The 13,978-nt window shown below is 37.6% G+C and overlaps 1 protein-coding gene across 1 annotated transcript in view; it reads right to left on the bottom strand.

The window, feature by feature from the left end:
* Window positions 1-13,978, bottom strand: part of RMDN2 (regulator of microtubule dynamics 2) — a 41,864-nt gene that overhangs the window by 9,311 nt on the left and 18,575 nt on the right. The window contains exons 6-10 of the mRNA XM_065729326.1: window positions 12,300-12,375; window positions 10,606-10,683; window positions 3,910-4,008; window positions 2,154-2,207; window positions 1,985-2,065 (exon numbers count right to left, since the gene is read on the bottom strand). Of these exons, the coding sequence (XP_065585398.1) occupies window positions 1,985-2,065; window positions 2,154-2,207; window positions 3,910-4,008; window positions 10,606-10,683; window positions 12,300-12,375 (388 nt within the window). The remainder of the gene's footprint in view (window positions 1-1,984; window positions 2,066-2,153; window positions 2,208-3,909; window positions 4,009-10,605; window positions 10,684-12,299; window positions 12,376-13,978) is intronic.

The raw sequence follows: 13,978 nt of genomic DNA, 5'->3' as shown, positions 1-13,978 counted from the left end.
CACAAAAAATACCACAAGTGAATGAATCAAAGGTAATAAATCTGTGATATCTAAAGAACTAGTTTAAACAGAGGAGAACTTGTCTTACCATCTCTTTAGATGGACAATTTTTGTGACCCACTTGCTGTTTTTTTTTCCTTCAGTTTACTAATTGATATAATTCTAATTTCATCACTGCTCTTTGTGCCAGAATACACATGCACACACCTCACATCACTCCCAAATTCCTGCTCTTAAGGTTTGCTGGCACTTCAGAAATGTGCTGAACCATTTTAGGAGGGGCTAACCCCCTGTCCCCCATGTGGCCCAGGATGCACTGAACTCTGAAGACTGCACTGAGCTCACTTCAGTCTGATGACACTAGCCTTTAGAGGCAGAACTCACCTCACGTTAACTATGCAGTCAGGAGTATCTGATATGTATCTTAGACATGTCTGCACACCCAGTCTCTCTTTGGCTCTCTATTTCTCCACACAGTGTACGTGTGAGAGGAAGCCTCAGCAACTACCTGTGATTTACTAAGCACACATAGCTTTCTGCACACCAGAAATTTCTGTGATATTTGTGCTTTTTTGCAATGTTATTGGCTAGCTCAGAGTTCATTGCTATAAGACCTGGGGTGTAGTAGGTTGAATAAAGAAAAAAAAAAATCATGAGAAGAACCAAAGCAGACATGCTGAGTTCAAGCAATTTCAGGTGCACGCCTATACCACTTGTCCCACATTTTATGTAGGAGTTAAGGTACAAAAAAAACAGATAATGTATAGGAGTCTTTCTGTCATTCCTTCAAAACAGGCAACCTGAAGGAACATTTCAACAATAAGTACAGAATTAATCTGAGTTAGGGTATTATGTCATATCTGTATTAGGACATACTAAAAGAAACACTGAAAAGAAACTCCAAACTTAAGCAACGATTGCTTAATTTATGACTGATATATACTCTAATTTGGACTAAAAATAAAGGCCACACAGGAGCAGCTGCTGGTGAGGCATGCAGTAGTCTTTCTTCTGAGTGAGAACTTATGACATAAACATGTTAGTGCTCCACATACAGCGTTAGTTGTCAATCAAATTACAAAGCTATTTAATGGTGTTTTTCCTTCATCTCTGGAATCACCTCTCTCCCTTTCCCTACCACATCTGCTGTGCTCAAAGGGGGTCCCTTAGGCTGACAAAACTCAAGTTTGAACTCGCCATGCTCTAGGATGGTAAGACGTTTTCAGTCACAGGCCAGTAATTAGGGAACTTGCTTCTACATGAGGTGAAGATAGCAAGAGTGAAACTTCTGGCTATGACTTGGTTTAAATTTGAGAAATTAGATCCCTTAAAAATTTCACATATCTCTAGAATTCTTGCATCCACACACTAAAATACTCAAAGGGGTATAAAACAGAATCTAATAATCTCTTAGGATAAACTACGTTCTATCCAATGTAACTGGAAGAACTGTGTCTCTGTAACCACATTGTGGTTGAAGACAAAGACAAGCTTGAAATAATTAATCCACCTCTGCTTTAGCTAGCAAAATGCAGTGCCCTGGAGGCCTTGACAAGGATCACAGAATAGACACTTTCAGGCAGGAGCAGAACAAGTACTTGAGACAAAATTCCCAAGTACTTTTGATCAGAAAAAATAGGTCTAAGACTAAATGTCTGAACACCAATGTGCACAACTGTATATGCTTAAGATAGCCCAATGAAATGGACTGAATTACAAAGAGTAGTACAGTTTAATTTCTGACAGTCTCTGACACAAACTAGTCCATGACAATTGCTCAAAGATTATTATTATTATTATCATTATTATTTTTTTTAAATGCTGTGGACACAAACAGATGCAGTAAGCCAATCTAGAGTGGAGGAAAAAGGAAGATCCAGTCCTCAGATGAAAAAGTGAAACATTATGTTATCACTGACAGTGCAACAATGCGTGATAAAGCAGACAACAGTCAAGAGAACAAGTTATCAGTGTCAGTACCCACCTCATTAGTAACTGGGAGAACTGACTGTGCAGAATCACAGTACTTCAGTGCATTGGTTTTCTGGCCGAGATCTTTATAGCACTGAGAAGAAAAAATATTTTGTTTCCAACCATACCACTGTAAGAATATCAGTGCCTACAAATCATTATTTTTAAGAGAAATTGCTTACCTTTGCCAAATACACATAATTGCATTTGGAATATCCTGGATGCATTTCTTCTGCCTAAAGGAGAAAAAAAAATAGATCAGGAAGCAAAACAGAAAGACATAAAAATCATGTGAGGAGATCATTTTCCGTAACAAAATAAGCTTCCTCAAACAGACTGAATCATCCTTATAGCATGCACCACAATGTTCAGCACTTCCAATAAGAAAGCAAACAAAGAAACAAGGAAACAAAATCTAAACCAGGCACACAAGTTGTTGACATGGAATACAATGAAACTTCCTGTACTTCTTGGGTTCCTCTCTCACCAAGTGCTTAGAACAGACACCAGCTCATTCTATTGAACTCCTATTGGATTTCTTCACTCCCATGATAGGTTGGAAGACACTTCTCTCTTTCTAAATTTTTAATATTTATTGCCTTATCAAAGAAATACACATGTTGAGTAATCAATACTGAAATGTATTCATCAATGTCATAATTACTTCTCTTTCACATATTCATATTTTCCAGCTAAGAGTTCACCCTTCTTTTCAGATTACCATCTACTAAAAAATTCAGGTAGTTTGAAAAATTCAAGGTCATAATCCTTTTAAAACATGTCAAAGATGTAAAATTTGATCGATGAATACAAATATTACCAATGTTAATCAACAAATAGTTTTTGGAAGAGAAAAATTACATCAGTGAAATGTACTGTAGTTGCAATTCTTGAACCAAAGCAATGCTGTCATCACTAGAACTGTATATTATCAAATAATTGAAAAAGATACAATTGTCTTATAGAAGGCAATTTGATTTTTGTTACAGAATTTACTTAAAAATACAGCTACTCAGCAACCCTCTACAAAAAGCTGAATATTCCAAATTATTTCTATCACCTTTGGATTTTACCCTTGTAGATAAAACCTATGCACTGAGAAGATGGCAATATACTGTATTCTCCAAAATTCATAAAGTTATCCAATCTTTAAATGGACTGTGAACACAGAAAATAAGTAGTTTTGATAATGAGAAAAATACACTTATGCAATTCCTTTGGAAAACAGTCTGAAAGTAATGATAATGATGAAGTCCACACTTTGAATTCAGCCAAGTGAAAATCTTGCATTTTTCATGTGCTAGAAGCAGGAATTATTTCTATAAAAGACACTAAAAGATAGCTTCATTTATTTTTTTCTTTTTTCTTTTGCATGTTGTGTTCCCTAATAACTGCATGTTCAAGCAGAACGTCCAGGAACATGGACTTATGTGACAGAAAATTTTTTTCTGCTTCACTCTAAAGGTCTTTCCTCAGCATCCACTTCACCCTCAGAAACAAGAAAGTCTTCTAGTGAAATTTGAAGAGCTTCAGACAAGAAAAATGGAAGCGTCACGATATTAAAATTTTCCTTGCCTATGTTAACTCTCTTGCAAAAGTGGTCAAATAATCATAATTATATGTACAGAATTAGAACATATACATATAATACATAACTAATCTGTATTTATTTCACTTTAAATTTGTTAACTATTAACATGGCAAGTCATTGGAGATTGCTGCATAACAAAAGGAAGGGAAGAAAGGTGCAATTTATTCATCTCCAAACTATTTTTAAAATATAGAAAGAAAAAAAAAACATTTTCCTGTAGAGCTTTTTGGTATTTCAGAGATCCCTGGATTTACAGCTACAGAATATAATCTCTTCAGCAGACTTTTTGACTACAGTCACATATAGCAGCTGATAAACAGTCAAGGAAAACCCTTGGGAGGACCAACCTTAAGAAAATTCTGTAATGCTTCTTCTACTGTTGAAGTTGGTGGAGTCCCAAAGAGAGCAGTAGCTACCTTCTTTTCAAGCCAAGACAATTGAGCTACCTATAATAATAAAACAAATACATAAAAATCAAAAGTCTAGGACTGCTTCTTAGTTTTGGAGTAAATAATACATTATGCTGCTGTACTACTTATGCACATTATTTTGCAAAGCAAAACAAAACAAAACCCCAAGACAAAAAAAAACCACAACACATAGGAATGTTTTGTACTGTCAGTTTTGCAACTCAAAGAACAGTTCTGTTGCTATCAGAGTCCACTAAGTGGGAAAAGTGCACATTAAAAAATACACTACAAAAAACCAACATCACTGATATGAGCCTTCCAATATATGAAGTTTAAAATACAGTTTGGTATCGTAAGACCTAGATATTTTTCTAAGGCTAGCAACAGTGCTTTATGACTGTTATGTTTTTAATGACAGACAGCTTAATATTGTGGCCCACTTGCAGACTGATTTTAAAGATTACGAAAACAAAGCTGTCTTTACAATCAAACTGACACTGATTTGGCCCTTGTAAAACAAATCCATTTACTACACAGAAGCTGGTCACAATCACTGCTAAGAAGGTGGTTTCATTTTCTCTCTTCAGATCTGAAAAACATCATTTGCCAAAGATCTCTTTCCAGAAATACAGGCTGCAATGAAAAGGGCTTTAGAGAACTGTCACACTGACCCAGAATGTTCACTACTTCCTCCCTTTGGTATATTGACACCTGACAGAAACTACTCTGGTTGCCACCTAAAGTACTTGTCTCCACCACTCAACCCAGAGAAACACACCTCATGTCCATAATGAAGGACAGAGCTAGGAAGAAATGTAATGTAAGACTGGAGCCAGTTCAATCAGAAATTGAGCCACCCTCATTAGGCCACATATACTACATCTGTAAAATAAAGTCAGAACTTTATTTCTACCCGTCAGTATTTGAAACAAAGAACTGATTTCTCCAGACAAAGCACAATCAAGTTAAAAAATTATAAAAACAAGAAGGTTCTGTGTTTTCCTAACAACTCCTAGCCTGATCTATGCAGAAGCAATGCAGAAAAAGGACACGTAGAAACACAGAATGAATCATAGAATGGCCTTGGTTGAAAAGGACGTCAAAGATCATCTAGTTTCAACCACCCTGGTGTGGGCCTGGTTGCCAACCACTACACCAGGCTTCCCAGAGACACATCCAGCCTTGCCTTGAATGCCTTCAGGGATTCCACATGCTTCCCACTGGAGAGCCAGGAGGTAAAACACAAGTCACCCATGGACATCTCTGTTTTAGATACAGATTCAATTCACGTAAGAGTTGAGTCTTGAGCTCAGGTCTGTCCTACTGCTGTAAAAACTGAAGTTGTTTTGGATAGCTTCAGATTATTCCCAACTCATTCCCTGTCTTCCCAGTCTCTTCTGGGCTGTTGCTGCTTTCCCTTGCCCCTCTCCTGATAATTTAGCAATTATCCAGTACAACTGGTAATCATGGTATGTATTTCTTGTTGCATACTGCAGTAAAAATACCATTGCAAAGAGTACAAACACAGACTATCACGCAACAGGAAAATGCACAGGACCATGCTTTTTTGTCTGGCCCAGTTTACTCAAGCTCCACAACAGCAACATTGCTTGGAAACGGAGGCACTCTGAATTTGTCTTTCTGGCTGTTTAGCTGGGTTCAACACCTTATTCGTTAAATCCCATCAGCAACTCTTTCATAGAAACTCACTAGAATTATTGCTTCTCTCTGAAATACTAAGAAATTAAAGCTTTTTTCACTCTTTCTCTCATATCTCTCACTCTTGAAGCATCTTCTAAGAGAATAAAAAAAGCTCTCTGGCAATCTCAGAACACTTGTCCATTCCAACAACTTGAAATCTCCTCCATCTACACTGCAGTGCTTTCACACTGTTAGAAACTGCAGCATGTCAGTTAAAAATTCGTGTTGTATATATGTATAGATTTCTCCCCACAGTAAACTTTCCTAAGTGCTCTCTAGTTTCTAAGAAATATTCAGGGAGAAGTGGAAGTATGATTTTTGCAAATCATATCATGAAGGGGTTTTCTGTATGTCCAGGTTCTTCTCATCAAGGAGTGAGCTTACAGAGGGCTGATATGTGGAAAATACTAAAGATGATAAAGAATGATGTCTACACAGTTATCTGCAAGACTACCCAGCACCCTTGAGGTATACATACAATGCACAGATACAATTGCCACACACGTCTGCAGTTATGCAATAACCAGGGAACAAAATTGCTGTTTTTCCATGTGGAGTTATAATTGCATATTGAAAACACAAGTCCTTTCTGGCAGTTGTTTTATTTTCTTAAAAGATTTCATCAGAACCAATCTACTGAGGTTTTAGTCATTATTTTGTCTGGCCTGGGTGCTGCTTTGCACTATTCAAACTTAAAAAAAAATATACACTTGTTATATGAAAATGGCCAAACTCCACCAACCAAAAGCAATCTTGAAAAGCAAAATGCACATATGCACAACAGTGATCTATATTCCATGCACACTGGATCCAAAGTTATCCTCTGTGACTATTACACAGATAGGCTGATAGTTCTGTAATGCTTGAAGTATCCTGAGCTGTAAGCAGCAGGCTTGACAAACTCACTGCAGCAAGCTATAGCCATCTATAATGAAGTGTTTAGTATGCTCTTGTTGTCCATACTCCTTGCAAAGTCAACAGAATATCTATTAGGCATTTCCTCTTGCATCAACTACAGTAATCCCAGATGAACGCTCCCCTCTTTCCCTTCATTCTTTTCCTCAGCTACAGAAGGAGCATAGACAATCATGCCTTCTGGATGCTTAAAGATAGGTGGATGAATTCCATCACGACACCTTAACCACACCCCACCTGAGTCAGTCAGTACCCCCACATGTCTGAGGTATGTAAAGAGCTGTATTATGCAAGACATGGAATTGTGTCATGAAGCAGTAACAGGATATGAATGGGAAATACAACTCTTTCTCTAGACAAACAAAAGCACAGTTTCTAATTTGAAATAACTTTATTAAAGTAAAAGGCTATGCCATGTTCAGCAAAATGGAAACATTATTCCTAGTACATTGACTAACTTCATTAAGTATTCTCTGCATGTAAGGAAGCATGGGCAACAGATACCCTGATGGAGCAAGCTCTAGTACAGTGAAAATTTAACTTCTATACTCAAGGTTTTTCCATATAGTGCAAAGCATATCTCAAAGTCCACAGAAAATGATGGACAAAGAGACTGTAAGGAGTGAGATAATAACTATCGTCAACTTCAGCTTCACATAATCTGTGTCCCAGAACTGGTAACGGGCTGCAGAAAGTAATAAGAAAAACAGCTACTGCAGCAAGTAATTAATTACTACTACAAAAACAAAACAAATTAAAGAAGGAAATGCCCTACAGATGATTTCCAGAACTTAAGAGAGCCCTGATGTAAGTCTCTTCCAACAGCCTGAAAAGTCACAAAAGCACTGTAAGAACACTGTGTTTCCAAAGTATATCTCATTTTGATGTATTGGGTCACTCTGAAGAGGAATACTTCTCCCCAGCTGCCATACATGAGGAGAGCTAGTCTTACTTATTCATAAAGAGGAAAAAAATAAATAAAGAGGAGGGGACTTGAGGGACCATTAGCCACTTCCTGAACTTCCCTAGGGTAGGAAGAATGTGGTCACCACAACAGCCTGGTCACTGGCAAGGAGGGAAGGCCATTATTTTGTTCCAAAGCTTTTTGAAAGACCTCACCTATAGATGAGCCAAAAGAATAAGTTCTCACCAGTTTATTCTACCTGAATATCTACTAATACTAAGAGAGAGAAGGGAGCCAACCCATGGAGTTAAACTGCAGCTGACTGTAAAGCTGCACTTTCCTATCAGACCTCTCATTCCACTGAAGATTAAGGCAGAAAATGTGGTTCTCTCCTAAATACAGTGAAAAGGAATTTCCTAACATGTCTTTCTCCTCTGTAGAACAGTATCAGCAAAGCTCACACAGGAACTAAAGCACTTATTGACTCAAGTTCATTGTTTTTTGTCTCGTCCTTAGTTTGAGAAGCAAACCCTGTCTGTTCACATCTCTTAACACACTCCAGAATGTTGGCACCAAGAAAACTAATCCCCTTGGACTGAAAATTCAGCCAGGACTGACCCACAACCTTAAACGATTTCCTCCTCCAACGTTAAATGGTAACAGCTCACTGATGACAATCACACAATTGTCTTCCACAAAGGAAAACAATCTCATTGATCCAGCTTCAATAAAATATCAATGACATCTACTGAAATATCCCCAGATAATTATTTATACATTTTTTAATGACGATATATTAACGTGAAATTGTATTAAATAATTTTACAATGTTTTTATTTCTGGAAAAAATTAAATAACTAGACAGCAGTGTTAAAATAATGGCTTCCAACACAAATATTCTCCTTCTTGCCAGCTGAGGATCCACTACAGTCTGTACAGGCACCTAGCCATTTATCCAACTTGAATTCCCTGGGCTTTCACTTTCCTGCAAGAGGAGCAGACACACAGAGCACTCATACTGAGGAACTCTATCAGTTTGTACCCAATGTAACCCAAACAGATTATACTGGGATACACCACATGAATCCAACACGTGGCATGTAACCTACAAAAACAAACTTTCAAGAAATCTAATTTTTAACACTTCACTAGCATTTGCAAGAGGCTCCAATCCAGGTTCACAAGCATATGCTAACCATCCTGACCCTGTCCTGTAATGGCAAGTAAGTGGCCATAAATCTTAACTAGATATGGACTCAGTTTTAAAATCTGCCTGAAATGCTAGAATAAATAAAAACCAAACATTGAATTATTAAGGATTATCAGATAATTGCTTGTGAAACTCTAAAAGAAAGAATATAATTCCTATACTCTATGCACCACAGATCAATTAGCTTCCAATAAACGTATCTTGCTGATCTGAAAAGGTGATTGTCAATATCTCTTTACAAAAAGAAAGCTACAACTTAGAGGACTCTAAACACTATATTTACTTTAAATAACATTCATCTACACAAGCACATATTTAAAAGATCTACACAGAGTTATTGTGCTCTTTGCAGCTGATTTCCATAGTTTCCATTGGAACAAATAGGAGGCATTACTTTTGGAAGGACCTACATAATACGGATTTCACTGACTTCTAGTTGGTGTGAGCTAGGATGAAGATCCTTAATAGACCCATGTGTCAAAACCCAAACAATGGTCTCATCCTGCTACAGAAAGAATGCAGAAAGTGTTTAAGAGCTGACTGCCCCAGAATTTATCATAAAATATGACCCAGTCCTGCACTCACATTTATCTGAACTGTGTTAATCAATTCTTAGTCCATCAGGTTAGTATTCTGTCATGGACAGAAAGAAAGTTACAGGAGAATTAAAAAGAAATATATATATATAAATCCTAAGTATTTCAGTGGCTACGTATGCTTAGGTGGATAGCTTCACTTAATAGAATGCAGTTAGGATCACACCCTAAGGCAATGTTCATCTGTGGCTTTATTTTCCTGAAGGGTGTACTGCATAGATGCTGCAATTGTTGAACATTAATTTGTAATGATACAGTGTAACAAACCACATGCATCAGCCATTAAGTGGTAATTGCCACTAGTGTGAAATTATTAAAAACCCAGCACAATATAAACAAAATGAGGTACATTTAGATTACATGTAAAACTTCCAAAAGCAATAACTCAAATGAGAAACAAGCCGTGAGAAACATCTGGAATTGTTTGACATAAATGGGAGCTGCAGTCCATTGCTGGACATAGCATGGTATAAAAATGCTTAAGGAATCACTGACAAGAGAGACACTCTTCAAAGGCAGGGAGACAGAAAGCATGCTATGGGACAATCTTTAGCAACTCACTCTTGCATTGACAATGCTGACATTCAAGAACAGCTGTGATGAAAAGCAAAACAAAGAGCTTTTTAAAAACATTGGTGTCATTATTTATTTGGATCAAGTGAAAAAAAAATCTAGATGCTAAAATTTTTTGAAAGTTATGTATATGATCTGAAAGAACTGCTGAAATACCACCTCGCATTAAGCCTTGCTGTAGATAAAGTTAAAGGCTGCAGTGTTCTTAAATATCACAGCAACTCCCTCCCTTCCAGTTTGCAGGTGCTACATACTGACTAGCACTGGAAGTAGTTGGGGAAAAAGGCAGGGCTGGAATTCTCTTTGCACCAGCCACTGCTCCTCTGAGAGGTCTCCCAATGGTCTTTTACAGCCTACGCTTTGCATGAACATGTTCTACTGACAAAGATTCCTCATAGTGTAGAAGATGAGCCATGAAACGGGTGGCTTTAAGAATAAAGCAACTCTATATTATAAGCACAAGCATTTGTTAAAATATATATATATATGTATATAAATAAATATATAAATAATCAACAGCTAAACTGGTAAACCAGTGATATTTTCATATGAGTATATAAAACTCCATCATTAACACAATACTTAAAAGCACTTCTATTGGCATAAACAAAAATTGTAGTTCTTGCAAAACTTACTTCAACAAACACCTGCTTTGTTTGTTTCAAGTCCCATTACTTCACTTCAAATGCATTTTAATTTTTCAATACAACAAATGTTATATACAAATAACTTACTGAATAGCACCATCTTCCATTTAAGTAATATAAAAGAGGATCTTGAGGCTTAAGTTCAATTGCTTTATCCAGGTGCTCCTGTTAGAAGGAAAATAATCAGTGTCACTTCAGATGTCACATACTAAGAAGCTTGCTGCAAATCATAGAAAAATAAAATCAGAATTTCTTTTCTGTTGTAATTATTTCCTAATGTCCCAAAAACATTCTAATTATTTTCCTACAAAGGAAAACCACAATCAGTATTATGTAGCAACTGCACACAATACCACAAGACCATGAATAAGCAGCTCAAAATCACGAAGAGCTCAAGAATTTTTGCCTTAAAAAGGCAACAACTTTAATCATATTTTTAGTTTTAGTATATAGCATTAAACTGTCTCACACCAAATCAATAGGAAAACAACTCCTCTCTTTGACAGTTCAGACACACCGTTGAAGTCCCTATTACCTTGGAATACCACTGCTCCAATGAAATGGCACATGACACAACAGAGTGTTATTATAACGTAAAAGTCAGGAACAAAATGATTGTGTTGCAGTGAAACAATAGAAGCTGCCAAGTTTCGAATCTGGCAATTCCTCCAAAACCACTATCGTTATAGGTTATAAATGTATTTATTTCTCTCTTCAATTCAGTGAAGAAAGCTCTCATGTTCAACTAGAATTAAAAAAATGAATATAAAATACATTATTTCACCTCTAAGTATCACTTGCCTCTCAAAATAAATACATGAAGGCTTTATTTTTTTCTCTCAGATACCTCTGCTCTTCTAAGTAAACAAGTGACTAGAATTACTAAATTGTACAGATATGACCACATATTTTTTACTATTTTGTCCACAAAGTAATCAGGGAGAAGCTATGTTCTTATGCTACTATTTTCCTCAAAGCCCTTACATTTCCAAATGATTCATGTGGACTTCAAAAACTACTCCTGAAGAGGATGACCTCACTGAAAGGGCTACTAAAGCTGTGTGCTCTTTTAAAATTCCACCCTTAAAAAGCTGCAGCACTCCTCTGTTATTTGTCACCTTCCCTTTCCGACACAGCCTGTTGCAGCACCCGGGATTTAGCTCACTAGGAACAACTCAGATGGATTCAGCACTCATTCATTCATAAGAAAGCCCGGCAGCACTCTGCCACATGTGGGATGTGACAGGGACTTGCCCTGGGTACTCCCCAGGAAAGGGGACATGTCTGCTGGTACCCAGAACAGGGGGCACTGGCTTGGGGGGCAATGGGTGTGAAGAGACACAGCAGCACTGAGGACCAGGGGGCAGTGAGCACATGTAACAGAACTGCTAACTCTGGAATACACAGTTATCTTTGAAATGATGGTGTTAAACATCACTTATTAAAGGTCTCATAATGCATGACTGCAGATCGGGTTAGTTTACCACTTCGTCTTCCATATTTTATTTTCTAAACAGAACTGTTGCTACCTTTTCCTCTCCCCTTTGTCTACAAAAGGGAACCTTGATGCTGCTCCCAGAACCCTATCTCAATTTCTATTTTTGAAAACATACAATCTATTTGCATACACATAAATAGCTTTACTTTAACATCAGCACCAAAATAAACTGTGAGGCTGAATTACTGCTTTCAAAAAAATCTGTCTTTGACACTATGCAGGGAAATAATTTGAAGGAATAGCTTATATATATATATTTTAAAAAAGGCCTACAAAAACATACCTTAAAGAGATAACCATTCCTGATTTTGTTTTGTACACTGTCAAACTGAGACATATAGCCACACATAATTGCAAACCTGAGAGGGGAAAAGAAAAACACACACACATACTTTTTGTGATTTAAATAAACCTTTGATCAAATTACAAAATACTTCAATACCTAATTCACAGATTAAAGACCGTTTTTCTTCCATTTTGACAGCTGGATAGAAGTTTGGCATGAGCTGTACAGATTCAGGAGCAGACAACAAAACGGTACGAAACAAAGCAATAATGGAAACAAGAATTTTAAATGACACTGTCAATGAAGTGAAAAAGCAGGGAGTTCTTCCCTCCAACATTTGTAGCACTCAGCTCACAGTTCGGCACCTCCCAGCCAGCCCTAGCCCTACCAGCAGCTCAACTCACTGCGCTCTGCACTGTGGTGCTGCTGCAAAGGCAAATCCCTGAGGCGTGCTCATGGGGGGCCACAAGCCTCAGAAACAGCAGTCACCTTCCACCCTTCCAGAATGCAAGCATCTGTGCATTCCCGCACCTCCAGCATTCTTTTAACATCTTTACAATTATTTAAAAAGCATACAACACGTGATCTGCTCTCACAGAACCATGACTGCTTTTACTAGTTGCCTATTGCTAAGATTTCTTCTTTTAATTCTCAGAAATTGGGTACCATGACCATAGGTAAAAGAAATGTAAGGTTATTTCTATTAAGTGGGTAAAACAGAAGATGTTTCAGAGCTCTCCCTCTTTTTAGAGGCTGAATCTCTAAGCGATGAATATCTGACACTTCACTCAACTTCCACTGCTTTGTCCTCGTTACTTCAACAGAAACTGCTGCCCATAAGGCAGCTTTCCTGTGTGCACTGGTCCAACTACCCTTGGACCTACTGGTATTAAGAAAACTTCACATTTCTTCATAAAACCAGTGGAACCACCAAAGCTATACTTAAGCATCACAAACTATCACCGATGATTTACCAATTTTTTAAAAACATGTTTAGTTTTGCGTTAAAGATTTTACTAGGTAATACTTAATTAAAGCACAGAATAATCCTAGAAGAGGGAAATGGAGTTGAAAAACAGAGCAAAAGACTAGAGTTGTGCAAGCAGCTTGTGAAGTCAGTGGTGGTAACGCGACTGCAATCTGTATGGCACACAGAGTTTAAAGGATTACTGAACCTCAGCTTTCTTTAATTTCTTTATATAATGTAATTATTCAAGTTCCAATGAATCCTCATTAAAACGTCACGCCAGCATAACTAAATAAATCATTTTATTGCTTAGAGCCATAACTAGAGGTTTTAATTCAGCAATATTCATGCTCCTGGGTACTACACTTTTGGTCAGCAGACGTTCCCAGGTATAGCACAGCAGTCAGCACAGCACAGGAGTTACTTGCAAGAGCTTCAGGCTGCTGTCAAACCTCACTGAGCAGATGTACACTGCCACTGGAGAGCACTGAGCAGAGCCCCACTCATGGCACTGCCACCTCCGACAGTGGGAGCTGCACAGGGAGCATTTCCTAAGGGAAAGAGTGGAGAGGGAGGGAAAAAGCAAGGCGGGGTCAGGAAAGTTCAGGTATTTAGAAAGAGGGGGAAGGTACCGAAACCTTTATTAGGCTCAAGTAACTCGGGCAACATTTCCCCTATTCCCTTTACTCATTAAGTGCTAATCAGATAA

The sequence above is a fragment of the Cyrtonyx montezumae genome, unplaced genomic scaffold (genome assembly GCF_038088225.1).
Source record: "Cyrtonyx montezumae isolate F1298 unplaced genomic scaffold, pur_monq_1.0 scaffold_0, whole genome shotgun sequence".
Lineage (NCBI taxonomy): Eukaryota > Metazoa > Chordata > Aves > Galliformes > Odontophoridae > Cyrtonyx > Cyrtonyx montezumae.
This window is presented reverse-complemented; position numbering and strand designations above follow the sequence as displayed.